This window comes from Populus nigra, chromosome 8 (assembly GCF_951802175.1).
Source record: "Populus nigra chromosome 8, ddPopNigr1.1, whole genome shotgun sequence".
Classification (NCBI taxonomy): Eukaryota; Viridiplantae; Streptophyta; class Magnoliopsida; order Malpighiales; family Salicaceae; genus Populus; species Populus nigra.
In genome coordinates, this window is record NC_084859.1 from 20,634,481 (window position 1) to 20,661,227 (window position 26,747).

Genomic DNA, 26,747 nt, shown 5'->3' on the forward strand with positions numbered 1-26,747 from the left:
TTTTATGCATAATTATTAAACTCAGCTTGTCTAATTTGGCTATGCCCAGAAGGTAAGGTTGGGACTGACCCGCACCGTGATTGAGGTTAGGTGTTCAAGAAAAATTAACTCGATGTAGCTGACCTGACGAGTCAATACCTGGCGTCGATCAAAATCTAGTAAAAAATTAAATTGTTTTTATAATTTTTTTAAAAAATAATATCATTTTAACTTTAAAAAATTAAAATAAAGTTGTCTTGATTAACTCGAGTTAATTTGTTCAATCCATAACTTGAATCAAGTTTAATTACTGTAATTTTATATCTTAATATATTTTCAACTAACCCTTTTCATCCGCATTTGATAATGGATACCTTTCAAATCATACTTTTTTTTCTTGAAAATGAAATTTGTTCTGTAAGAAATGTTATCATAAGTACTCTACCGGAAGTTCTAATTGAGGAATCAAGATGGACACAAAAATTTGTTGGAGGATAAAATTGTTACTGATCCAAAATTTAGGGGGCATTTTTTTGGTTTGTCCAAGTTTTTTCTTCTTATCTGGGCTACTACAGGATGCCTTGGCTGTTGTTTTTCTTCCCTCCATGGCTGCATTATCTACACTGTTTTGGAGCTTTTAATGGGCTGAAAAATCTCTCTTGTACCCATGCATTTTGATATCAAGTCAATGTTGTTAATTCTTCATCCATGTGGTAGGGCCATAGCTTTTTGTACCCATTCTTGGATTCACACGCCACACCTCCAGGAATTCTTCCCATTAAGAAGGATATGAATGAATGGTCAATCAAGCAGCAGAAATATAAAAAAAATGGACTTTGAATTTTGAGTTTTTATAATAATTTCTTGGTGTATGGAATCAGTGTAAGTTCATTTTAATCATTCTTCAATTAATCTGATTCGGTAGCAATAGTTATAAAGTTTGTTTCATGAGTAGCGCGGGTTAACTTGTAATTAATTTTTAAAAAAAAATCACATCACGTTAAATTTTTATATTTTTTTATAAAAGTTAGTTTAGATTAAGTTTAAAATGGACGGTTGAGTTTTACAAGTAAGATTGTAATAGCAATAAAACAAGTAGCATTGAACTGGGATTAAAAAGAAACCTTTTGTGATATTATTTGTTTGCTGAAAAGGGTTTAATTATTCTCCTGATTTATTTATATTTGACTGCATTGTAAAAATATGGTCAGGGTTCACTTTCAGTTAAAAAAAAGAAGCTTTAGGTGGAAGAAAGTGTTTTCCAAATTTCATGGAAGATAAAAACTATTAACTGTATCTTTGATAATTTTTATTTATTTATTTACAGATCGGGTGGTGTCTAGAACTAAAGAATTCATAGAAAAAAACATTTTCACAGTCTAATCTTGAAATTAACACGGGCTAACAAGATAGAAAAAAACATTTTCACAGTCTATGTCTCTAGCAATAGATTTATTAAGAGATAATAAATCTATTGCTAGAATTTCTTTGAGTGTCAACAGCGTCAGCTTAGTAATAATGCCAAGGAAAAAAAAATAATTGACACAAGGTGAGTTTTTTTTTTTTACCTAGATATCTTGATATCTTTTTAATGGATGAGACTAGTCTCGTTCGGGGTTTGTAACTATCCCTTTTAATAAGTGTACTTTCTAGAAATTGAACTTGTATTCTTATCCTTGTAGAAATGTAGCAATGCTTTAACCGCTAGATCAATACTTTATTAGTGTACATCAGATGATTAAGCAAAAACATTTTTCATGATAATAAAAATATGTGTAACTATCTAGTAGGTGGTCTAGTTGTAAGAGTTTGGAATTAAGGGGTTTGTTCTCCTTGTAGTCTCAGGTTCGAACTCTTTAGTTGCTAATATGATGGCCACTGAAGGCTTATATGATTGTTAATTTCAAAACTTGTGAAATTAATCAAGGTGCACACAAACTGACTCATTCATCAATATTAATAAAAAAAAATATGTGCAGCTAAGGATTGATAGCATGACATTAATAGGAAATCATAGAGGTGAAACTAGCATGTGCATGATTGACTTAAAAAATTAGTCAATTATTATTTTCTATTAAAAATAACATTGTTTTATTTTTTAAAAAAATTTCTATGTTAATCTAGCTTAATTTATCCAATTCATTAAGAATTTAGTCAGCCAAATTAAGTTTTAGCTGGTCAATGTTTTATCTACTTCCATTAAAAACTCCATTGGGATCATGTATAAAGTTTGAATTCCAATTTTTTTAAGCCAACTTATTGAATCGAGCTTAACAACTACACATCAAAGTAGAAAAGAGAAAGATGAAGAAGAGCAAGAGTGTTTATTTAGGATTGTGATAGATTGTATGATTGCAGTTAAAATTTATTTTTAAAAAAATAATTTTAATCATGGTTTAAAAAAAATATGTGTGTTAGTTAAAATTGTTATTAGATAGATTTTTATATGTAAAATAAAAAAAAACAAGTTTTCATGAATAAGAAATAAATTATTTTAACCTCTACAAAACCAAAATTTTAAAATACAATTATATATATATATATATATAGTATAGAAAATAGAAATTATTTAACTAATCAAAAGCTTTTTCTGTATAATTAAATAAAAGAACTATGGTAAATCCAAACATTGTCGGCAATGGAGTTAAGAAGCAGCCTAGTTTACTCTTTGATAAAGCATAATTTTGGCCATGACAAGAGGCCCGCGTGCGCCTCAAACACCCGCCGCCGTGCACTGCATTGGAAGCCACCAGCAAAAGGCAATCATAAGGAGGAAAAATCTCTTGCCTTCGAAAATCAACTTTACTTGTGTGGTCTTGTGGTAAAGTGTTGCTGCATGGTCCAACTTTGCTTGTGTTTATCTTCCCGCTTTTAGTATTCATCCCCCCAAAAAAAAAAGAAATTAAAAATTAAAAATTAAAAAAATAGCATAAATTAAAAAAAAGGATAAAGTTTTTCCATTAGAGTGATAGCCTTAAAATATTGTCTTCAACCCAATTGTGGAAGGTTGAGAGTAAAGAATCATCGAGAACACATTCTAATAATTAAAAATTCATATCTAAGATGGTGAAAGGAGCATGATTTAGACATATGAAAGAGTTAATTTAGTCAAAATTCATTAAATTTTGCAATATTTATTTTTTCAAAATAAATAATAATAATAATAATACTAATCATAAGGTCAATGAATATATCTAGCTAACTTGTTATGGTTACGGACATGTTGTTATTGACCCATTCACCCTTTCATGCCCATTGCTTAATAAAGAAAAAAAATTAAAAAAAAAATCCTACCTTTACCAACTATCAATTAATATTACATAAACACTCACTTAATTTTTCGTGTTAAAATTATTAAACCAGATCTAATATATGACCCGGATAGTAATTTGAGTGAATTAACTTAGGTTACTTCGTTGTTTTAATTTTCTTAATAGTTTTTTAATTTTTTTAAAATTAAAATAATATTGTTTTGAAAAAAATATTTTTTTAAAATCAATTTAGATTTTAATTGGGTCAATAAATCGAGGGTTCACCTGTTGAATCACTGGAGTTCGATTTGATCAACTCTTTTTTAATTATTTGAAAACTAACCGAAACCAAGTCTTAAGTTAACCAGATTCTATATTAACTTCTTAAACTATACCAAGTTTAATAGTATTAATTTATAATATATCACATATATAGAAACATTATCAATCAATAAAAGTAAATACATAAATCTTGAAACCTAATTTTGGATAAGGAAATTGATAATAACAGTATGAATTAATTATTTTAAATTTTAATTAAATCTTTTTATCTTTAATGCACCAATCCCAATATGAATATGAGTCTAGTAATGGCATAAAAAGAATCTTAAAAAAATGGCAAAGCTGGTGATTTCTTACCATGGGAATATGGAATGTCACATTATGGATGGATTAGGTGACACAACAGCAACGACATGTCATTTTCAAGCATGTCATGTCGTCTGAGCATCCAAGGTGGCACGTCAGCACATTCCTGCCCTGTATAGCAACAGGCAGGTGGAGTTAACATGTCTCGTTTCTAAAATGGCAAAAGCCGTTAACTAGCAAGCATCATGAGGACAAAAAAGGAAATCTAAAAAGGTACACGCGCATCCAGTAGCATGCCAACACGTATACCCCCATCAATAAAGATGGCTCGGTTGGCTGGCAGAAAGAGAAATCTTTTTATTTATTTATTTGTTTTTGGTATTTTAAAGGGTAAATTACATTTTAGTCCTTATACATTTATAATTATTTCATGTCCATATATATAGTTTATAATGTTTCTTTTTTAGAAAGTTTCTACGAATCCGGCATCATAGATGGCTAAAAAAGAAAATTATTGAAGTCTCCTTATTTCAAACCTTCTTTATCTCTTTATCTCTTTATATATATATATATATATATATAACTTTCATATCTTTTTTAATATTCAGAAAAATTTATAATATTTGTAACTACCAATAATTATTTAAAATGATAGATATACACACATGTAATATTTTTTTTATCTAAATATTTTATAAGTTAGTATCAATTCTAATCTTCCCCGTGGAGGAATTTAATAGAAAAATATATTTTTACACACCACATGAGATTATATTTTTTTAATTAATGGGGTCTTTGATATTATTTTATATAATTTTAATGTAAAATGATTATTTATTTTAAAAAAACTCCTAAAACATAAAAAATCTCTTCATAATTAAATGCTATTTGCTATTTAATGCAAGACCATGCTGAATTTTTGAAAACGTTTAATGTGAGAGTTATATCATATTTCATGAATGAATTGATACAAATGTTATATAAATTAAACATTTGTTGAGATAAATATAGTTATTTGTAATTAGTGTGGAATCCAAAGAGATTTATTAAGATATAATTATTTCCAATAAATTTTTACTTCATATGATTTCTTTCTTTAAAATATAGTAATTACTCATAATATGGGATTGAAAATAAAACAATCTCAAACTATATAGATCAAAGTGAAATAATTATATGATTCCTTAGGGACTGAAATATAGTTTTACCCTTTCAAAAATCAAAGAGAAATTATTGAGTAGGAGACCATCAAAATTATAAAAATAAAAAGAAAATATCAAAAGAGGAAGAGAAAACTCAAACAAAAAACTCTCTGTCTGTCTCTCTCCCCCTCCTCTCTGACTGGCTTGGCTCTCTCTCTCCCCCCCTCTCTCTTCTGGGTGATCTGGTCCATTTCTTACAAGGTTATGATTTTTTTCTCTGTTTTTAGTGTTTTAATGGGTTTCTTGCCTTTTTATTTATTTATTTATTTGTTTGTTTGGTTTCATTTGATAAAAGCAGGGATTTTTTATGCAGTTTTGAGCTAAGATCGGCTCAAAAGGAACCATTAATTGTTTAACCAGGTTAGTCTCTATACCTGATATGCATACATCATGCACGTGAGGTGTTTATGAGCATGTATATGCATATATTTGTTGCTGGTAGCTTTTGATTTTTTTTTTTTTACAATTGTAGGATTATGGACATGAGTGTTTTTATGGGTTCTGGTTTGGTTTTGGCATGATGAAGGAAAAAGATAAAAAATTTAAGGTCTTTGTCAGGTTTTAATGTTCAAAAGGGAAAGCAAAGAGATGTTATTGGGGGGAGGGGGTCTGGGGTTGTGCTTTTGGTTTCTAGTTTTGCTATTTTGGTCTGGTTTTCTGTTTTTAGTTATGGTTGATACTATTGTTGTGGTTGAGGATTTGTTTAAAGAACATGAATGTTAAGGTCTTTGTTGCTGTTTCGTCGCTTGTGATATGTATGTTGTTGACTTTTAATGGTTTTTGTTATTCAATTTTACTATGTCTACTTATGTAATGAAATGTTTTGAGATTCATTTCCAGTTGGTTGAGTTGTCCTCAGTTCAAACCTCAAAACTGGTTTTGTGTGCATATAGTGGTAAACATGAAAGAATGTGAAGAAGATTGGTATAATCTATCTCTAGAAAGATACTTTCAGGCATGAGTGTGAGACAAAATAAATTATTTTTTTGTGTGCATATAGAGGTAAACATGAAAGAATGAGTTTACTTCCTTGTAATGATTGTGATTTGTGAAATCAGGCTAAACATAGAATCACCATGAAGCTATATCTATGAGCTTGATTTACCTCAATAAGATTCATTCTTAATTGGGATAGAAACATAGATCCCTTTTCTCTTTCTTCAATTCCACCATCCTTATACATGGTACTCTGATCATCAGGCATCTTGTTCTTCTTTAGTATCTTCTAGAATGGTTTGTTCAACAACACCAATTACAATTCCACCTCCCCCAAATACTCAAACTTTTAATTGTATTTCACATCCTGTGGTCTTCTTTAGAAATATCTTTATATATGCTGTCCAAATCCCACTTGTATAGCTAACATTTTTGTCTCCTCTCATGGGCTGGTTAGATTACAAGATGTCTTCAGTAAACTCCTTGCTAAACTGCCTTCTCCACCATTACATGATCTTGTCTGCCATGACAAGATGTTCTGATCTTCATTCTAGATAAACCAAAATTGACTTGTATCTCAGCTTGTAAGGTCTTAATATCCTCTGGAATGTTCCCTTCTTTTTATCTAGCTCTTTGAACATTGAAGTATATAGCTCTCCCTGTGTGACTCTCTTTCTGAATTGAAAGATGTAGCTCTATGTCGATACCACATGAATTGTGAGACCTTGTAGATATTGCAATGATCATCTAAGGTTAGCACTTGCTTCATAATTTCTTGTTTCCTGATTCTTTTTCCATCATATTAAATGACTTAGTTCCCTTGATGTTTCTATACCTACTTGTATCCTCAAATTTTCCAATCCTTTCTTATGTCCTCAACTTTTCCTTACCTTGCTTATGCTGCTTTATTCTTTCTTTCTCCTCTCCTATTGTCTTCCAAGCCTTATCATATAAATCTTGTGTGTTTCCTCGTTACTACATCAAAGCATCTTAATATACTTAACTGTGCAAGTTAAAACCTCCCTAAGGTTCACAGAAGTCACATGGTTCCTTGTCTTTTGCTCTCAAGAATCCTGGTTTTTTGAAAGGGGGTGGGTGGTTATACATGAAACTCTTGTTTTCAAGGAATCTAAAGGCATACTGAGAAGGAATGATTCAAATTATGAAATATCAAATTTGCCCCTGTCTGTGCATGTTATTTGGTATTGCTCAGCTGATGCTACTTAATATCCATCAAAAGCTTAAAAGGTTCACTTTTTTTTTGGAACTCTTTTGAAATTTTGTTTTGGGTATACTCGACTTTTTTTTTTTGAAATTACTGTCAGAGCTTTTGTTCTGGCAAGAGAGGTTATAATACATTTGACTGGGCACATTGTTGTATGGATAACTTTTCTTTTGCATTTACCTGGTGCTTGAATATGCATTCTTAACCACCGTTATGATAAATTGAAATCCTTTTTAATATTCATCTTCTCTTGCTTATATTGATATTCTGGTGCGATGCAGGAGAAGCAAAAAATGGACCGTGACGAGACAGGATGCCAAGCTCCTCCAGAACGTCCTATTTTGTGCATTAACAATTGTGGCTTCTTTGGAAGTGCAGCTACTATGAACATGTGTTCAAAGTGCCACAAGGATATGCTGTTAAAACAGGAGCAGACTAAGCTTGCTGCATCATCAATTGGAAGTATTGTGAATGGATCGGCAAGCAGCAATGTGAATGAACCTGTTATTGCTGACACCATTAATGTCCAAATCAATGCAGTGGAGCCTAAGACCATCACTGTGCAGCCATCCTGTGCTTCAGTTTCAGGGGAGAGAGTTGAGGCAAAGCCGAAGGAGGGGCCAAGCCGGTGCACCTCTTGCAAGAAAAGAGTTGGTTTAACAGGGTTTAAGTGTCGATGTGGTGACCTCTTTTGTGCATCTCATCGCTACTCAGACAAACATGACTGCCCATTTGATTACCGTACTGCTGCCCGTGAAGCAATAGCAAAAGCCAACCCTGTTGTCAAGGCAGAGAAGCTTGATAAAATCTGAAGATCTGATGGGATGAAGTTTCATGTTCTGAAATATGATGCACATTTTATCTTTGGGGCTTCTGAGTTGGCCGAGTGTCGTATCAGGTGCCCTTTTTTAATTGTCGTCTATGGGGAGAAGCAAGGCAGTTTAGGACATCTCTGCAGTATGAAAACTCCATATCTTATGATTGCCGAGAGTTTGTATGTTGGCCCCAATGTTTTAAGTCTTAATCTATGCTCTGGTTTGAAGGACTTTGTCATGGTCAAGTTTGTAATGTGTCATCCTGTTTCATATGGCATTTCTCTCTAGCAGTATCATAAAACATCCATGGACGCTCGTGTGTACCTTTGTAAATTTTAATTATGGCTTTCGTGGCATTACTAGCGTTCCTGAATCCCATTTATGGTGTTGCTGCTACTGGTATCTAATTTCAGATTTGCAGATGCTGTACCTAAATTTTATTACATCATCTTCTTTGGAGGTTGGTTATCTTCATGGGCAATGATATGCCAATATGAGAAAGGTTATCAAGCCATAAAGACGGCATTTCTTAATGGGGGCTGTGTTTCCTTCAATACTCGACGGGTCTTGTTAGTAATTGGCACTTGTTGAAAATAAAATTAGTTTAGATTAACTAGGTTTTATAGGTCAGTATTTTATTTAATTTAATTAGAAACTCGAATTAGATCAAAATCTGTGTTCTAGATTTCCTGGGTTAGCCTTCTGGACATACCAGGTTTAACCACTTTGAAAAAGAGGGGTGGATTTTTGAATGAGTGGATCCCATTATTTTACGAAGAATATTTGGAAAAGATTAACATTATCCTACTAGATTTGTATGTTACTTCGTTATCAAGTGGACGAACTTCTGCACAGGTCCCAGGAATGGAGGAGAAAGATTCTATAGCAGCAGGATGCAGGTTGCTCAAGCATTGAGTTTAATACTTCAGTAAGAATAGCATGCTCTGGTTTGCACTGAAATGATCTCAAAGACAAGCTACGGCCACCAAAAGCGTGATTGCAGAAGTGAACAAGAACTTGAAGCTTTTGGACATAATTTAGCTAAATTAACTCCACAGTGGAAGAGAGAATCCATACTCTATTAAATCCAACCTCATTTGATATTGATCTTAAAAGCTGCAGAAGATCACGAGTGTTGCAAGGAGAAGATCCGCGGGGAGATTTCTACTTGAAGACCAATTCTTTAGGAATAAATTTCTGTTTTTATTCTCTTGGTTTTGTATTAGAAGTCTGCTATGTAATCAGCAGATTTGATTGTTTTTCTGTCAGACAAAAACTCTATTTAAGAGAGTTAAGCAATGAATAAAATTATCTTCCACACAACTTGTTTTTCTTTTCCTTACGTTTGTTCAGCACCATCTGTTCATTGTCATCAATATATATACTACTGTTTTATCTTTTATTATATAATAAATAATATTTGGATAACGGATACCCGAGATCCGATGATGAATAATATATTAATATCTAAGTTTTTAACATGAAAGATAATGATTAGGATATAGATAAACCCGATCTGGCTTAATTTAACTGCAAAATTTGCACATGGATCCATGAAGCACCGTAGTTATTTTCTACTCTAAGAAGGTCTTGGTATTTTCTAGTCTAAAAGGCTTCATAGCCTGAAGTGCTGACGATAGTGAAATCGTAACCAGGAGACCAGATCACATGACAGAGCCCCTAGATTCAGCTTCAAGATACTTGCACATTCTCTCCATAACCTTTCAACCTTTGGCACTGTTCTGCATGAACTTTTCAGAATATTTTTGCTTCACCTTCTCTGGCATTGATGCCAGTGCTGATAAGTGATAATGGTTTAATCCGTATGCTAGTCTCCTGTTGGCATACTGTCCACTAATTTGGATTATCCGGGTGAGGATCACAGGGGATCTTCTGGAGAACTTCTGGAGACTGATGTTGCGAGTGGTAAGTTGCATTGACTTAGTTCGGGCATTAACATGTGTCGATTCAACACCATGTCCCAAAAGCATGTAATGGCCCGAGTCGTGTAGAGTTTCACAGATTCAGTATCCAGCTTATGATTTAAAGTATCAACATCAAGGATGTGGGATAAAGTATGCTTTTTTCTCTGGGTCTGATGAAAACTCAAAAAGAGCAAGGTTTAAGAAATTCTGGAAAGTGCTTGATATTTTCTTGTTGTTTAATTCTTGATTGAATATTTATGTAGTCTTATATCCTATTCTACTTGCTAAAACATAAATAATAAAAATTGTAACAAATTAGAACTCAGAACTCAAGTCAGGAATTCTGATCCTGTCAACTTCTATTTCTAACTTTAAATTGGACTTGGTGTCACCTGGAAATCCTTAGTTATCATCAAACCCTACTCCTTCAAGACGATCCTTGTCCCCATAGTCGACTTCTGAGAAGTATAGATTCATCAACGTTGAACTTTTTTCTTGAACTGAAGAGGTTTTTCATTTTCTTTTTTCTTTTGGTTTCCATGCGAACTGAAAGCCTTTCTAGCAATTCTTGGCATTCATCTGTTGCGACCATCACACTCAAATTGGATCAACCCTTCTGGCAGCCAACGACTATTGTTGAACCATCCACCTTGATAGGATCTGACATGGCTTTGCTTTTTTGTATGAGTATTACACAACAACTCATCTTTACCTTTGATGTCTTCCTTCCTGTTCTCTGACATTTAGATAGGATAGTGGACAAGGCCATTGGCATTAGCCTTGGCAGCCAGTTGGTCCCCAGCATAGTGTAGGTCTTTTCACTGCCAGGAGCCCCATAAGCAAAAACTGTAGAGCAGTATTGCCCCTAAACATCCCGGGAATTAAAGGGTTCACTTCTTTGGTAGCACTGAGAAGCCTGGAAGAGGTGATGGCTCCTCTAAAAAAATGCAATGGATCGGACTGGACTACCTCTTGCATGGGAATACGCTTTTTCTTGCTTGTAGAATCAGACTTCATGGACACAAAATTTTCAGAAGCCTTTTAGGATTCTGTATCTTTCACTGCATGTTTCTTGCTGGTGAACTCTCTATCCTAAAAGGCATGTTCACACTTCTCATCTGTAGATGATTACCGCAAGGCAATCCACCTGTCTCATCTTCCAAGATAGACCTTGTCGTTTGTGTTTTTGGTAATGAGATGGAAGATGTTTTCAATTGAAAATATTTTTTTTTAGTTTTTGACATTAATTGATGCATTTTCTGGAAAAAAATAATTTAAAAAACAGATTCAATCATAAAAACAAGCACTCCCCTTAGTTTGAATAGAACTAGCTAGCTTTTTTTCGGCTGGCTTCTTGTCTGTCTTAATTAGCGCAGTGCCATCACCAAAAAACTAGAGCTTTTCCATGGTAGTAGGATGCATAGCTACCACAGAGTTATCATCTTTGATGGCTTGTCAACAACAAGATGATTGGGAGACTTCTTTTGCTCCAAAATTATACCGATCCTGATTTTGTGGATCAGAGCTTTTTGTTACCCTGATTTAAAAGCTTCATAAGCATCTCCTTCATGCGATTCATTCTTTGTTCGCTTGAAAACCTACTTGCAAATCCAATCCGAGAGTTTAGATGTGGCTTCAATTCGCTTCTTATGGGATGCCACGCTTGGTTCTATCAATGATAGCACGAGAAAGATGGGTTTAGAAAAGTTTCTGAAAGATGTTTAATATTTTATTTCTTGCTTTTTTTTTTCTTACTTGATTCTTAGACTAGTGTTCATACACCTTTGACTAATTCATGTAGACTAACTCAGGAATTAAAGCCTGGCTGGCTGAGTGGCAGACTTTAGGGGTGTTTCTTCCGCTCAGGATGCCTCTTATTTCTGGGTTTCTCTTCTCCTCCTACATGTATGATTGTTCTTCTTTCTTCCAGTTCAATTTCAGCTGGAAACGCCCTTTGTTGCCCTGTTTACCAGCACCTTCTGAATGCCCTGTTCCCAGCAGCTCTTCTACCCTGTTTCCGGCGAACCCAAATCAATAATTTTTATTAAAAAGCTATATTTTTGTTTCTTTATTTTATTTTTTTATCTAGTCAACTAAATCATTAAAAACTCAACTAAATCAATTATGTCTTATTTAATTCAATTAAAAATCAACCTTAGACTTCGAGTTCTAAATTTCCAAGATCAACGCAAAATTTAATGCTAACTTCTCTTTGCTCATCAAGAACAAAGCATAATTAAGATATAGCTTGTTTACCAGGATAATGATTAACCAAAAGATCAAAGAATGCAATGAAGGAGATCATCAGAACGATGAATATCTCTTCAACAAGAATTGCATACAAACGTGAATCACTGCTCACGATGTTTAATCATATTGGCTTACACAAACAAGAAATCCACGAAAGCAACAGTGATGGTTCTTTCCAACGCAATAATTAATTCGTCCGAAGCACTTGCAGTAGCTGATGGAATTGAAACGATTACTGGGTACTACCATGCCATGGATGTAACTAACAACAAATCATCAAAACAAAAGGGAAAATATAAGCTATTTCTTTTATCCCCTCAAATCGCATCCATCTCAAAGAAAATCCAAGAACTAATCATTTCAATTACTATATGAAATGAAACAAAACCATAAATATCATATTGATGATGTTTAATATTCTTGCAGTGCTTTTTTATTTTATTTTGAGAATAAAATATTCTTGTTAACATAGCATCCATTATATTGTAGATAATATTGATGATGATTGAAAAAGACGAAAAAGAAAAGTATCAATGAGTTGATTAAATTTAAGAGGAAAATAATAAAAAAAATAGTTTAAATGAAGAAAAAGTTAATTGGAAAATTAACTTATGCGACCTAAAAATGTGATTTTTTTTCTTGAAAAATGTCACCCCATCCATATCAACACTTTCTTCATTTAGATACTTTGTAGCTATGATCAAGGTCATCAAAAATATTTTTTTATATGACACGGAAAATATAATATAAATTCAAATCATAAAATTATAAATAATTTTTTTTAACTAATTATATATTGAAAATTCTAGCCAATAAATTATATTATTTTAAAAACTGATTAAGAAAGTCTACATCATTATAATCAATGAGTGATTTAAATAAAATAAGAGATAAATAGTATGAATCAAGAAATTAATGACATGAATAAATAAAATGTCTCATAACAAAACTTTTCAATATATGGGAGAATCACTAAATGGTAGAAAGTACATAAAAACCTGGTAAAAACTTGATTGTTCCCGTCACAACAAGTTGTAATGGACCCGTTTTGGGTTGCAAGCTAATAAACTTAAACTAATAATTAACTAACATAAATCCAATAATAAAATAAACCCTTAAACAATGTCTAATGCGTCAGAAGAAATCCAGGTTAAAAATAATTATTCAATCAAAAAACTTAAGCTATTAAGTGAGGTTCCAAGATATAGTTTATATTATTTTTTAACACACCTTCTCAAGTGAAAGCTCATTGGGCTTGAAACTTACACATGTTCACATTACCTTATGCTTAATTTTTATCAAATAAATAGGAATAGTGAGATTCGAATTCGTGACCGTTTAGTCATCAAGGCTCTGATATTATATCAAAAAATCATCTCAAACCAATATCATAAATTTAGTAAACTTGTAAAATCAGATCGAGTTTACCGATTTAACCGATTTTACACGAGTCAAGTATAATTTTACTAATCTTCAAGTTTTTAGTTCGATTTTACATATTTGATATTTATTGATTTAAACGATTTTACATGAGTCAGGTATAATTTTACTAGTTTTCAAGTTTTTATTTTAATTTTATATATTTGATACATGTTGATTCGTAAAATTATATGATTTTATAAATGAAATTGCAAATTAGACAGCAATATTGCTATGATATAAATATATCTTTCCTACCTCAGTGGATATGTATGATGCCCATTTCTTATCCTAGTTGACGTACGAACGCACACATCGCTCACCACTCTTTTTCTTTGTTTATTCTTGACAAGAATTGCTAATAGAAGTATGAATGAATTAACAATATACTAAAAGGCGTGGGGAAAGCACTGTAGCTTCCCCACGCCTTTTAACTATACTTATATATAATAATAATAATTACTATTATTATAGCCTTTTAATTATACTTATATATAATAATTATTATAATAATAATTATATTATAATATATATATTTTTTCATTTTCATTTTTTTTGTTTTTATATGCTTTTATGGTTTTTTTTGCTTTTTTTTTGTGTTTTTTTAAATGAATTTTCATAATTAGAATTATAATTTGTTTTATATGCCTTGAATATAAAGCATTATGTAAAACAATTGATTCACGGCATCGCGAGTCATGTAACTAGTCAAATTTTAAATCTCAATTGAGAATTTTGTTAAAGAATATTTGAGTTGCAATGACTTCTTAAGTTGGCTTACCATTTATCTCATAGCAAAGAGAATGCACAATCACAATTACCTTTCTCACGATAAAGTTGTGTTTTTGTTAGCGTTTAAAGATTAAAAAAAAGAGATATATACATAAGGGAAAAAAAAACATGTTTGATTAAAAAACAAATATAAAAACACAAAAACAAATCTATTTAGAATGAATTTATATCTTGACGTGTCTTTTTTGTTCTAATTATCGATCATCGTCTTTTCTTTTAATAAATAATAACTAAATGCTTTGAATTATATAATTTTTTCGTCTTACAAAAAGAGGAATATATATATTGGGCTATTCAAACGTTACGCATTAACAAATTATATTTTTTTGTTAAGAAAATAGGTTCAAATTTCAGACTTTTACACACACACACACAGACACAGTAATAATGCGAAACTAACATCATTGGGCTTGTATTTTGAAAATGAAAATATATGGATTTTGAGACAGGAAAATAGGAAAAAAAAGAATTTTTGTGTTACCTAAGGAGTAATATCCCACATTGTTGGTAATTAAAGATATATATATATAAACAAACTACAGCAACCATTGAACCGGAAGACTCATAGATACGGTAAGAATTTAAGGTGGATATTTAGCACAGTACAAAATTTGGGTCACATTTATTAGACCCATGAACAACTGACATGGAAAGTATAAACCCTATAAATCTTATTTAGGGTCAAGTCAGTTCATCATCTCCGGTTAAAACCGTAGCTACATTTCCTAAAAAAGAGCAGTTATACCATTAACAAAATTAAAAGAAGGCTTTCAACTTATCAAAGAAGGCCCTAGCTAGCTAGCTACGTGCCTCTTTAGGGTTTTTCTTTAAAAATCAACTCCTAGGGCTTTATGAAACATAAAGAAAGCATAGTAAATATGTAGTCCCCATCATGCATGCATGCATGCATGGTCCTTTTACCTCCATGTATCTCTTGATCATCGACATTTTTGGTTCCATTTCCAAGATCTGATGATCACTCATTCCACATAGTGAAAACACCTGGATTGGATCCCTGGACTGAGTCCCCAGACCAGCTACCATAGCCACTAGAAGGCATATCATAATCAACTTTGACAAGTGCAAGTTCCTCGGCTGATCCTACTGCATTAGACCCTGTTGAATTGGAAGCCATTCCCAGCCCATTTCCCAGATAACCTCCAGTACTATAGCTCCCACTAGAACTGCCATTATTCTCCATTACAGATGATGAAGAACCCATGTTCCACAATCCTTGAAGTAAAGCTGGATTGTTTTGGATATAACTATTGTAATATTGAGGGTTTTGGTTTGATTGGTTATGCAGGAAATTAGACCCTGCAGATTGCTGGTGCAAATGAAGCTGTGTTTGAAGGAAATTTTGGTGGAATGATGAGGAATCCTGAGTGTACTGAGAAATGTCTTGATTTTGTAGAGTAAGTAAAGGTTGAGGTTGCTCAAATGGTGTCTGCATTAGAGGGTAAGCTTGTAGCCTGCTAGAGCTTGAAGTTGATCCATATGGAAAACTTGAGCCAAGAGCAATCATTTCTTCTCTTTTTCGTGATGATTCAATTGCTTGAGCCTCCTTTAGCCGTTTGGCTGCCCCTCCTCCAATTGGCAAAGTATTGCTTTCAAGAATGCTCTTCACATCATATCGATTCATGTCAAAGTTAGTCACTGCATTAAGCCCTCTAAACTTTATTGCAGCTATGTCATAAGCTTCTGCAGCCTCCTCCTCAGTGCCTGCATATCAAATTAAAATCATGATTTGTTTCACTTCTTTATTTAGTAAAAAAAATGTTTGAAAAAAAATATTCTTATTTCAAAAGTTACTAGAAAAATATAGTAAATTTACCATAAGAAGTAGAAAGTAATAGAATGTTGTGCATGGAGAGCAAAATAACTTACTAAAAGTTCCCAAGTAGAGATCTTTGTTTCCTGCAACTCTGCCTATCCTTGCTTGCCATCTACCATGCTGGTGATGCCTAATCAATGATATTCATATGAGAGAGATCAGGATCGGAAAGAGGGAAGGGGGTACTGAAAGGGAGAGAGAGATGTTAAATGCGGTACCTTGTAACTCCACGATACATGGATGCACCCCTAGAGAAGCCACTACTCTTCCTGTGATTAATTTATCAGTAAGTAAACAATTAATTATGTATAGTAATGCTGTTTCAAACTTTTAATCATACGCATAAGAACAATTTTTTGGTGTAAATTTAATCTTTCTGGTGCAAATTTGCAGTGGCTAGTACCTTGGCTATTAGCTAAATTATAACTATTAATTTATATCCTAATTACCTTCTAATGGAGGCCACAAATTCTTGCCGGGTCATGTGCTTCATTTCCTCTATTTCTTTCTCGTAGTTGCTGATCTGCAAGAAGAAAATCAAGGAACAAGTTGGCATGCATTCATGATCTTGTCATGGTTTCAAACTATCAAAAACTTACTGGAAAATTGGTAGTGGTGGATGTTCCCCAGTACTTAAGTGCAGCAAGATCATAAGCCCTAGCTGCCTTTTCTTCTTTGTCATAGCCACCTGCCATTGACAATAATTAACAGAAGATAGGCTTAACGAACATATGTAAGAGTTCTCAACAAAAAATAATCAAAGAGAAGTCAACTTGACTCACCTAAATAGACTGCAATAAGAATGGAACCAAAGACAGCCATCATGAAAATAAAGAGAGAAAGTTAGTAACATTGGAATTAGGATACAAGTAAAAATTTATAAACCCTAGCTACAAGGTCGATATTGAATGTTGTGTACCCTGTCTTCCTTTCCTAGATTGACCTTCTCTTCTGCAACTATTATCCCATAAATGAGCTTCATACCTTCCTGTCCATCGATGCCTAAATATATATGTGCAGAACAACCCAATTCAAAATCCAAAACTATGAGCACAAGATTGAAAGAAAAGAGAAACAAAGAAGAAAAAATCATTTTAGGACTATGATTATGTCCACCTTGTTACACCACGATATATGGATGTTCTTTGCCCAAATGTATCCAAAGTTCTTCTTGGTGCAGCAGCTTCAACAGTATTAGTGCTATTATCACCACTGGGTTCACATGTAGAACCTTTACCACTAGCACTGCCCATAGACAATGTTAATGACTGCAAATTGCTAGCATTTTCTTGAAACTCAAAGGTATTATTGGCGCCTACAACAGCATTTTGGACTGGTACTAGACTATTGTTTGAAAAGAGATAGTCAGATTCATTAGCTTGAATTTCATTGAAGGCTACAAGATCTGATTGATTCTCAGATTTGCTCACACCAAGAAAGTCTGCAACCTTTGGCACTTCATTATTGCCTTGATGAGTGTTAAGAAGACTCCACTCTAAAAGGAAGCAAACAGAGAAAAAGTGAATAGGGAATTCTATATTTATAATTATCCCAGAAAAGAAAAAAAAGGAGGAAGTTATAAGAGATGTACCTTGAGTTTGAAATGGGTTTTCCATATTATCATTTACTAACCCTAGAGAGAATTGATGAGGGTGGGATGCATGTAGATGAGCAGGCAAGGAAGGATGAGTGGGAGAAAGAGGAAATGAAAGCCAGTTGTTAGAATTCATGGATCCCGTAATTCTTCGAAAATAATCTCAAAGGTTAAACTTGCTTGCACTTCAAAGATCAAAGGTTAAACCTCCTGCATGTAAGACATGATATAACATAAAGAAAGCTTCAAAAACAAAACTTTTGAGAAGAAAACAAAATAAAGACAGCGTGAGAGAAGACATCAAATCTATGTAGCTACATATATGTTTACCTATATAAGTAGCTAGGGTTTGCAATTGTGCTCTCTCTCACACTCACTCTCTCTCTCTCTCTCTCAAGCTTTTGACCTAAAAGAAGGAAGTATTTTAGGGAACATGAGAGAAGAGAAGGGAGGAGGAGAGGCTGAAAAGAAAGAATTTTGAGAAAGATACAAAATACTTAAAGTGCGAGAGTCTTTCTTACCTTCCCTCTCCCTCTCTCTCTCAGACACACACAAACCAACCAAGTAGTTCCTTTCTCACCCCTTTTGCAATGGTCATTTTAAGCGGTCTCACTCTCAGCACCATTTTCCAACACTTCAAAACCAAGTCATTATCACACTATAATAATACAAAATCTACATAGGACACGAGTGCCAAATTAAACTATCACTATAAGTTCTTTATTTTAATTTTCTTGGTTCTAAATATTAAAATATAAATTTGAGGTAGCTAGAGCTTCTTTGATCAGTCTTTGTATTGAGACAAACCCACAAATCCAACTGGAAAAATCCAATCAATACCACCCTCAACTCGTTATAAAAATTCTCTCTCACACCCACTTGGTTAATTTATTGGAACTCTCTTCCTCGTTCAATGCAATGTATGACTCCCCATAGCCCAGCATTCCCACACTATGCAAATCATCTCTCACTCTAAATATCGACCACTCTACGCAAAGTTACTTCCCTCTCTCTCTCATCTTCAAGAAAATATGATTATATATATGGGATGATCAAACCCATTAACCTTATAAGATCTTACATCTCTCTCACAATTGGGTATCACCAAAAACCAAATTTGTGGATCCCCGAGTCCCTGCATGTGTTAAAGATGCATGTGTACGGACATGTAATATTTTAGGGTTAAAATCCGACATATTAAATATTAAAAGTACTTGAGAAAGGGGTAAGGGTTACCCTAAGTTCAAAATTTGGACCACTAAAAAAATAATTTGGTTCAAATGAAATTAAGAATTCTTTTTTTCTTTTTTTGAAGGATTTCGTTTTGGTTTCCCCGAGTAGAAATCTGTTGACCACCGAATTGATCTTCGTGCCCCGTCAAAAGATAGAATTTAAAGATTAAATTAAGTTCCTGTTCATGTCCTTTACACATTAAGAAAATTTGTATTATATGGTATGTGCTCAAAAGTTGTTCGTCTATGTGCCTTGTTTAGCATCTACTGAAGCCATGACTGATGATGATATCCATCGAACTATTGATGGTCAGTTAGGCAATATGTTATGTAGATGAAAATTCAAGGCCTATATATGGAGTTATACAAAAACAATTGGATTCCAATTAATTTGTTTTTAATATATATATGGGTACTTTAATTTTTTCACTATCACAACCAACTTTTTATTTTTTATATTTTAATTTAGACAAAAATACATAAATTGAGCTACAAATTCAATAGTTGACTACATCACAAATATATTCATATCGTGGTTTGAAACTTAAAATTATGAGCATGAATGAGAGCAAACTAAAGTTCATGATACAAGATTAGAATGTATGAACAAGCATATTTACATGAGTTTCATCTATTGTTATTAGACTTGATATGCCTGACTTCTAATAATCTAGTTCAAGTTAAATTAAAAAAAAAGTAAAAATTAAATCATTTAAATTCGATCGACTTAAGTATTCAACTTACAACCCGAATCTAAAATTGGGTCATGGGCCAAGTTAGATTTAATAATTTTGGTTTCTTTCATCTATTTTCACATGCATTTGTAAATACATACAAAAGATCATTCATGCATATTTTATAATTACATCTATCACGTGTGTATTGTAAAATATTTAAAACTGAGAAATGTAAGAGCTATTATAAAAAAAAATAAAAAATAAAAAATGTAAGAACTAATTCTATTTTATTTTTTGAAGCTTCAAGATATGCACATGAAGTTAGGCTTACTCTTGGCCAGAAAAGTGTGGAAATTCCTTATACATCATTTACAAACTGTAACTTTTCATAGTTTCAGGGTTCGGATCATGATAATATTCTAGTAGACTGTAGTACTACTTTCTATGAACTAAATTAACCTATCATCCAAGTAATAATAAATAAGACAACGTTCTACAACATCAAGCTGTAAAGATCAGAGATCATCAAAAAAGAAAACAAAATCACCTGCCATTGTTGATGACACAGTTCCCCTCAAATTCTTGAGCATAAATATATAAGACTACGTTGACTGAATTGCACCACAATAAGGGAGCAGAACCCACGTCTCTCGCTTTCTCTCTTTCTTCTTCTCTTATCTCTTCAAGTTTTCTCAACCCTAAAGCCCTACAAAATATATAAACCAGATTGCATGCACCCTTCACCCAAATCTTGTAGAAAAACACAAAAAAATTAACCCTTTGAGCCTTCTCTCCAAATACATCCAACAACCATTTTAAAATACACAAAAATAAATAAATAAATGTTCTTTATTTATTATACACACACACACACAAATGGTAATTTAATAAAAAAGAAAGAAGAAAAACATTTACTTACATTCAAAGCCTGTAATCAAACAAGAATCTCTTCATCTCTCTCTCTCTCTTCTCTATCTCTCTATGTTTTGGAAAATGTGAAGAGAGAAGGCACCGGCCATTAAATCAAAGAGAGGGCTCACGTCGTTTCAGATATTGCGGCCAAATGCAGAGGAATGTGACTGACACGTGCTAGTTGTTGTTTTCTTGGACTTTTGAAAGATGGCAGAGATAGGAGGAGGAAGGAGGAGGGCCAATTATCCGGTTTGCATGCTTTGCACAAAAAAACACAAAATAGAAGCACTACTTTGACCATTCTATGACCAGATAACTTAAGTTTGTTACTATATTACCCTTCAATCTGCCTCTTGTCTCAGTTTCAAATAGGAAACCAAAGAGTTCATTAAATTAATTGCTCTTGATTAAGTTCTATAATAAAAGAAAAAAAGTTGTTTTTGATTGGATGAATTTAAAGATAAGTATAAGAACTTGATTGTATATTGTATTTGATCATCGATGAGTTAGAATATGGAATTTTAAAAATATTTTTTTTTTACAAAGAAGATGTTTGAGCTAAAAAATATTTAGAAGGAAAGACGTGTTAGTGTCAATTAAACTATAGCTCATTGGCTAAAGATTATTTTTATTATTATTTTGTTAAAGTTCGTATCAAACATGAATGGGTGTGATTTTGTTAGATAAAGTACTAGTAAAAAAATAAAATAAAAGAAAAACAAGAGGAGAAAGGGAATCTTGTGTGACTCATCCCCATTTATTTTTTCCTTTACAATGTACGATTTTTTTGTGGGATGTATTGTCTTGGTTCTAAATTATATGCAAGATGTACATAATTTGTCGACCGAAAGTCTTAGGAGTGATTCAACATGTCTTTTAAAATCTCAATTTGCAGAGCTAATTCCTAATGTTTGATGGATGTGATAAAATCTATGCTTCAATTGGTGTGCAAGCAATACTTACATCATTGATTCGTGTACACATATAAATGATGTTACAAGAACATGTACTAAGCTAGGAGGAGGAGGAGGAGGAGAGAGTGAGGCCTAAATGGGCATGCAATGTAAATGTAATGGTGGAATAGGGGCAATTCGGGGCAAAGATGCTCACGAGAATCAAGAGAAAAGTTTTGAGAATTTCCAAGACGTGAGAGGAAACGCCGGGAAAGTGCTCGTGTCGCCTCGAAATGAAGAACTTAGAAAGGCAAATGAATTTCTAGGAACCCTTGTTTTCTTCCTACATACAAACCCTAATGGGGTTTAGGGTTTAGACTAGTGTTAGGGCTGTTTTGTAACAACTAGTGCCAACCTACTTATAATAGTAGTGCAAAAGACAAAGAAGAAATGAAATTCATATATAAGCTTTAACACATAGCAGTTTACAACCAAACATGAACTGTAAATGGTGGACGCATGGTAATTAATTAGGGGAAACATGCTGGAATGAATTAAGGAAAGTTCATCAGTAATTTGGGGCCAGATATCATCCAAATTTAATGGTTCATCACCTTTTTCCATATATAGATCTGAACCTCAATTCACATATAGATCTTGTCATAAGGAGTATTGCTGTTAATTTATCATAAGAAGTTAAAATTAAAAGTTTTCTTCTTTTCAAAAATAAAAATTAATTGAATTTTATTTTAGAAAGTGTTTAGTTATTGTTTTGGCATGCACAAGAAAAAAAAGTGAAGATAATGAAGATAAAAAGAACATGTCTTTATATGTTTCTTCTTATAAAAGTATATAAATTCACTTCAAAATTATTTCAAATATAAATTTATTTGTGTTTCTATCTCTTCAATCAAACTTTTGTTTTTTTTTGTTTTTTTTTTATCATAGAACACTAACTAAACACAAACTTTAAAGTATTCCTACAAATTAATTTGAACCTAAAATATACTCTCATATTGTCTAGCTAGGTAGCTCTTTTTGTTTGCCGAATTTGGTATACCAAGATCAATCACTAGGTTACTCCAAGCTACATCAGAGTGATCAAAGCACTATACAATAAGAATATTACAGTTTGGGGATAGTTGCATGTTTTGCAATTATCTAGGCTTCTAATGTTTTTGAAAGCAATCTAAACTAAGCCCTAACAAGTTGTAATGTCAGCATCATTTACGTTCCATAAAAGTTAGAACTATTTCAGTGGCCAATGTAGGTAGCATTACCCAATAACTTGTGCATATATTTACTCTCTAGACATTCTCATTTTGATCCAAAAAGAGATCAACAGTAACGCAAGTTAAGGAACGATATTTGTGCAGAAACAATATCTGCAGAAAAAACATCTTCTATGTGTATTATTATTTACTCCAGCATTGACTGGATTGATTTAAATTCCATTTGCTATTTCCTCGTACAAGAGGTTACAATGTTATTAAAATTAAAGTGACTTCGCCCATGATTTTACAAAATAAAAAAGGTAAATCAAAAAAAGGTTTTTTTTAATAGTTTCAATTTTCCACTTTATATTATTCCTTCTCTTTCTATATTGTCCTTAAATTTTGAAATTAGTCATTTAAATCTTTGAACATGCACATGTTTTTTAATAGGTTCATTTCATACGTTTATGAATAAACTAATATTTTCATCGGTATAAAAATATAATATGAAGAAAATATGTGTAAAGTATGTATAACACGTAGTAATTTATGAAAAATATAGTGTGTCAATTGGTACTACCATTAAACTACATGATATTAATATATGTTAATTGTGTATTTGATATTGTGGTACATGATGCTTTTTAAAAATATTTTTTTCTTGAAAATATATCAAAATAAGTTTTTAATTTTTTTTTATTTTTGACATCACCAAAATAAAAATTATTGAAAAACACTAAAAAAATCAATTTAATGTTTCTTCAAGTCAAACACACTTCTTCTTTTTTTTTAAGAAGAAGTTGATATATTAAAAGGGCTAACCAAAAGATAGCAAAAAACAAAATACAGGGAGAAAAGCAGAAAAGAAAATAAAAGAGAATCACAAAAACAAAAAGCAAACACAAAAAGAAAGAAAAGGAAAGCCAATAGATACATAACCGAAAAAGAACATCAGGATTGAAGGAGTTGATACGCAACGCTTAAAACCTTGATTTGGTGTTAAACCAATCTATAATACCTTCAGGCCTCATAATTATAGTAGTGCCAGAAACCATGAAGAACTTATCTGTAGACTTGAGCCAATTTGAGAGGCGATAAAGAATTAAGAAGAAACTATCTTTAAAGATCGTATTTCCATCATTAAAGATTACCTTGTTCCTCATAAGTGTCATAACCTATTTTTGGGTTATTCTCCGATTCACATTTTTTCTCTCTTTAAAAAAATACAAAAAAATCAAAAATAAAAATATAACAGTGAAAAGAGGATGTCAAAGCATCCAAAAAATTACTAAAAATTAGTTGAGAAAGTTTAACAATACAAAGATTGAAATTTGACGGTATTTTGTTGACTGATGAGAGCCCTGTTGACAAAGAAAATTCAATTTGAGGAAGAAAAGTCCAAAATCAGACATTTATGGACTCAAATAAATTTTATTGAAGGTTTAATTGAATTTATAATTAAAGAGTTTAATTGCAAGAAAAATTAGTTTTGGAGTGAATTTGGGCTTTAATTGGAAGAAATTTAATTTCTGGGGTCAAATTATAATTTTTGAGAGTTAATTTCATCAAATCAGGGGTTTAATTGCATAAATATTGAAGTTTGTTGGCCAATTAGGGACTTAATTGAAGAAATCTGAAACCAATAACCAAAATAAAAAATGCGCGTAAATAGAGGGGCTATAATTAAACCGAATCAAGGGCCAAATTGAAGAAATTAGAAGTTTATTGATCAATTCAGGGTCAAATTACATAAATTCAAAACCAAGGACCAAAGTGACAAAGGCTGCCAATTTTAGGGCCGCTGTCTGATTTTTGGCAGGGATGCAATTGCATTGATTTTTAAATCAAAATTGCAATTTAGAACTTGATTGAACAAATTACAAATTGAAGAATGATATGGACTTCGACATAAGTTTGGCGCTGTTTTCATTTAAATGAAACGACGCATTTTGGCTAAAATGACACCGTTTCATACACGTTTAAAAAAAGAGAGCTCAAAACAGTGCCTTTTGAACGGCACTGTAGCCTTTCTTCTTACCCCTGACGCGTAGAAAACAAGGGAAGAAGAAAGTTTTGTTCCCCTGTTTTCAGCGACTTTTCTTCCTCTAAAAAGCTCAAAAAGATGCTGACCAAGGACACTCACTTGCTAAGCTGACTCGTGGCCTCCCACGTGTTGGAGAAATGGAGTAGACATGCCCCCTCGGGCAGTCGTGGGGTGGCTGCACAATGGTTGCCCCATCCATATGTCTCCCATGTTTTTTCCTATAAATACAGGAGAGACGAAGAGAGCAGAAGTGAGAGTAGAGAGAAGAGAGAAAAGAGGGGGAGAGAAGAAAATAAAAAAACAGAGAGAGGAAGAGAGAAGGAAAACAAAAATGAGAAGAAGCAACAAAGAAAAAGGAAGAGGAAAAAAATAGAGGTAGAGCTGCCATCAACATCACCGCCGCCGCTGGCCATCACTAACGACTGAGGCTTCTCTAGGTAAACCCTCCGCCCCTCTTGCTCTCGTTTCTTCCCTCGCCATGCAGGATGTGTACAATACACGTCTCTACAGGCGAGGTGAAGATGGTTACTGTGCTCATGCACAGTAACCAACTGATGTGGGCTGGGCTCAATCTCGGGTTGAGTCTAGTCCAGCCCAACAATGGTAGGTCGGGTTCGGCCTAGCAAAAAAATATATATTTATAACATTTTGTGATTTCCCAACATTTTTTTTACGCTATTTTGTTTAAATATCGGTCTGTATTTTATGTCGTAAAAAAAAATCCGGTATTACAATACTCGGTTTTCATCAACTTAAAAAAAAATTAAAAAAATATTTTTGTGCAAACGGCCAAGTGTCTCAAAGCTAAAAAAATCATATTGTGTTTTTCATACACCAAAAAAACAATATTTTAGCATGCATTTTGGCTTTAATAATCAAATTATTAAAGTCAAGAGAACATTAGCCAAAATATCAAAAAAATAATATTTTGTGTTGTTTTAGTATTAGGAATTACGAATTTATACGTAAAACGTATTCTCGATATTAAAAAGGTATTTTCTTTTGACAACATAGAACAATTAGGTTTTTACCCCATAAGATAAGAATCTCCTTACAAAGAAGGACTTTTCTTAAACCGTAGACAGACCAACAATTAGAAACCACAACAAGACTTTAGATTTTATCAGAAAACAAAACAATGCAACTTACCTTAAGTAAGGCGTTGTTGGAGTGCTAATACCTTCCCTTTATGCAACTAGTCTCCGTACCCGATCTCTGAGACCACTTAGAGTTCTTAGCGACCAGAATACTAGGTGGCGACTCCCATTTAAATTTTCTTCTAATAAGAGACAAGAATTCTTTGTCTCTCCATATTTGCCGGATAGACCTATACATTTTCCTTGAGTGGTGGACGATTGCCGCGACGCCGCACATGTGAGACAATAAGCCTTATATTCTAGCTAACACAACAAGTCAAACACACTTTTAAAACACACTCAAATACAATTTGAAATGCAAAAACAAACAACCTCTAAATTGACATACTATTTCACCACAATAATGAATAGTGAAAAGTCAAGCCCCTTTTAACTTTAGCCCAAGATAACCGTGTTGACTCAGGTCATTTGTTTTTATCATTTTTTTAATTGTTTTTTCAATTGTGTCATTCAACATTAAGTTGATTGAGAATTGAACTTTATTATTATTTTTTTATATGATTTTTATGGGGTTATCATATTCTCATGACTTGGGTCACAAGTTTTGCGGGTTAGCCAAATTTAATAAGATAATCCCCCTCCCTCCTTTTTTTTTGTTCAAGAAACACTTATAAGTTATAAACAAATATTACAAAGACACTAGGTTCCATAAACAAATAAATCTACATTCCATGTTCATTAAAACAAATATATACTCATAATAAGTTGAAAATGGCAGGACTTTAAATGTAAATAAAATAAATTATGCATAGAAATATATGCGAGTATGGAGACTTAACGGATTAAAGGTTATTGTATCAGCCTCTAC

At 32.7% G+C, this 26,747-nt stretch overlaps 2 protein-coding genes across 3 annotated transcripts; one reads left to right on the plus strand and one right to left on the minus strand.

Moving 5' to 3' along the window:
• Positions 1–5,069: 5,069 nt before the first annotated feature.
• Positions 5,070–8,352, plus strand: LOC133701702 (zinc finger A20 and AN1 domain-containing stress-associated protein 8-like). Of its 2 annotated transcripts, none has more exons than XM_062125732.1 (3): positions 5,070–5,221; positions 5,319–5,380; positions 7,463–8,352. In XM_062125732.1, the coding sequence occupies exon 3, from the start codon at positions 7,475–7,477 to the stop codon at positions 7,991–7,993; it is 519 nt and encodes a 172-aa protein (XP_061981716.1). In that variant the 5' UTR covers positions 5,070–5,221; positions 5,319–5,380; positions 7,463–7,474; the 3' UTR covers positions 7,994–8,352. The 2 variants fall into 2 exon arrangements, with proteins under 2 accessions (XP_061981716.1, XP_061981717.1); XM_062125733.1 differs by having other exon boundaries at positions 5,087–5,221; positions 5,334–5,380.
• A 6,599-nt stretch (positions 8,353–14,951) lies between these two features.
• On the minus strand, positions 14,952–18,379 carry LOC133702212 (AP2-like ethylene-responsive transcription factor PLT1). The gene is made up of 10 exons (XM_062126484.1): positions 18,141–18,379; positions 17,808–18,020; positions 17,333–17,711; positions 17,136–17,218; positions 16,999–17,007; positions 16,816–16,904; positions 16,666–16,739; positions 16,435–16,485; positions 16,270–16,346; positions 14,952–16,104 (listed from the first exon to the last, which is right to left on the minus strand). Exons 2-10 carry the CDS (start codon positions 17,944–17,946, stop codon positions 15,359–15,361), a joined length of 1,647 nt encoding a protein of 548 aa, XP_061982468.1. The 5' UTR covers positions 17,947–18,020; positions 18,141–18,379; the 3' UTR covers positions 14,952–15,358.
• Positions 18,380–26,747: the final 8,368 nt, after the last annotated feature.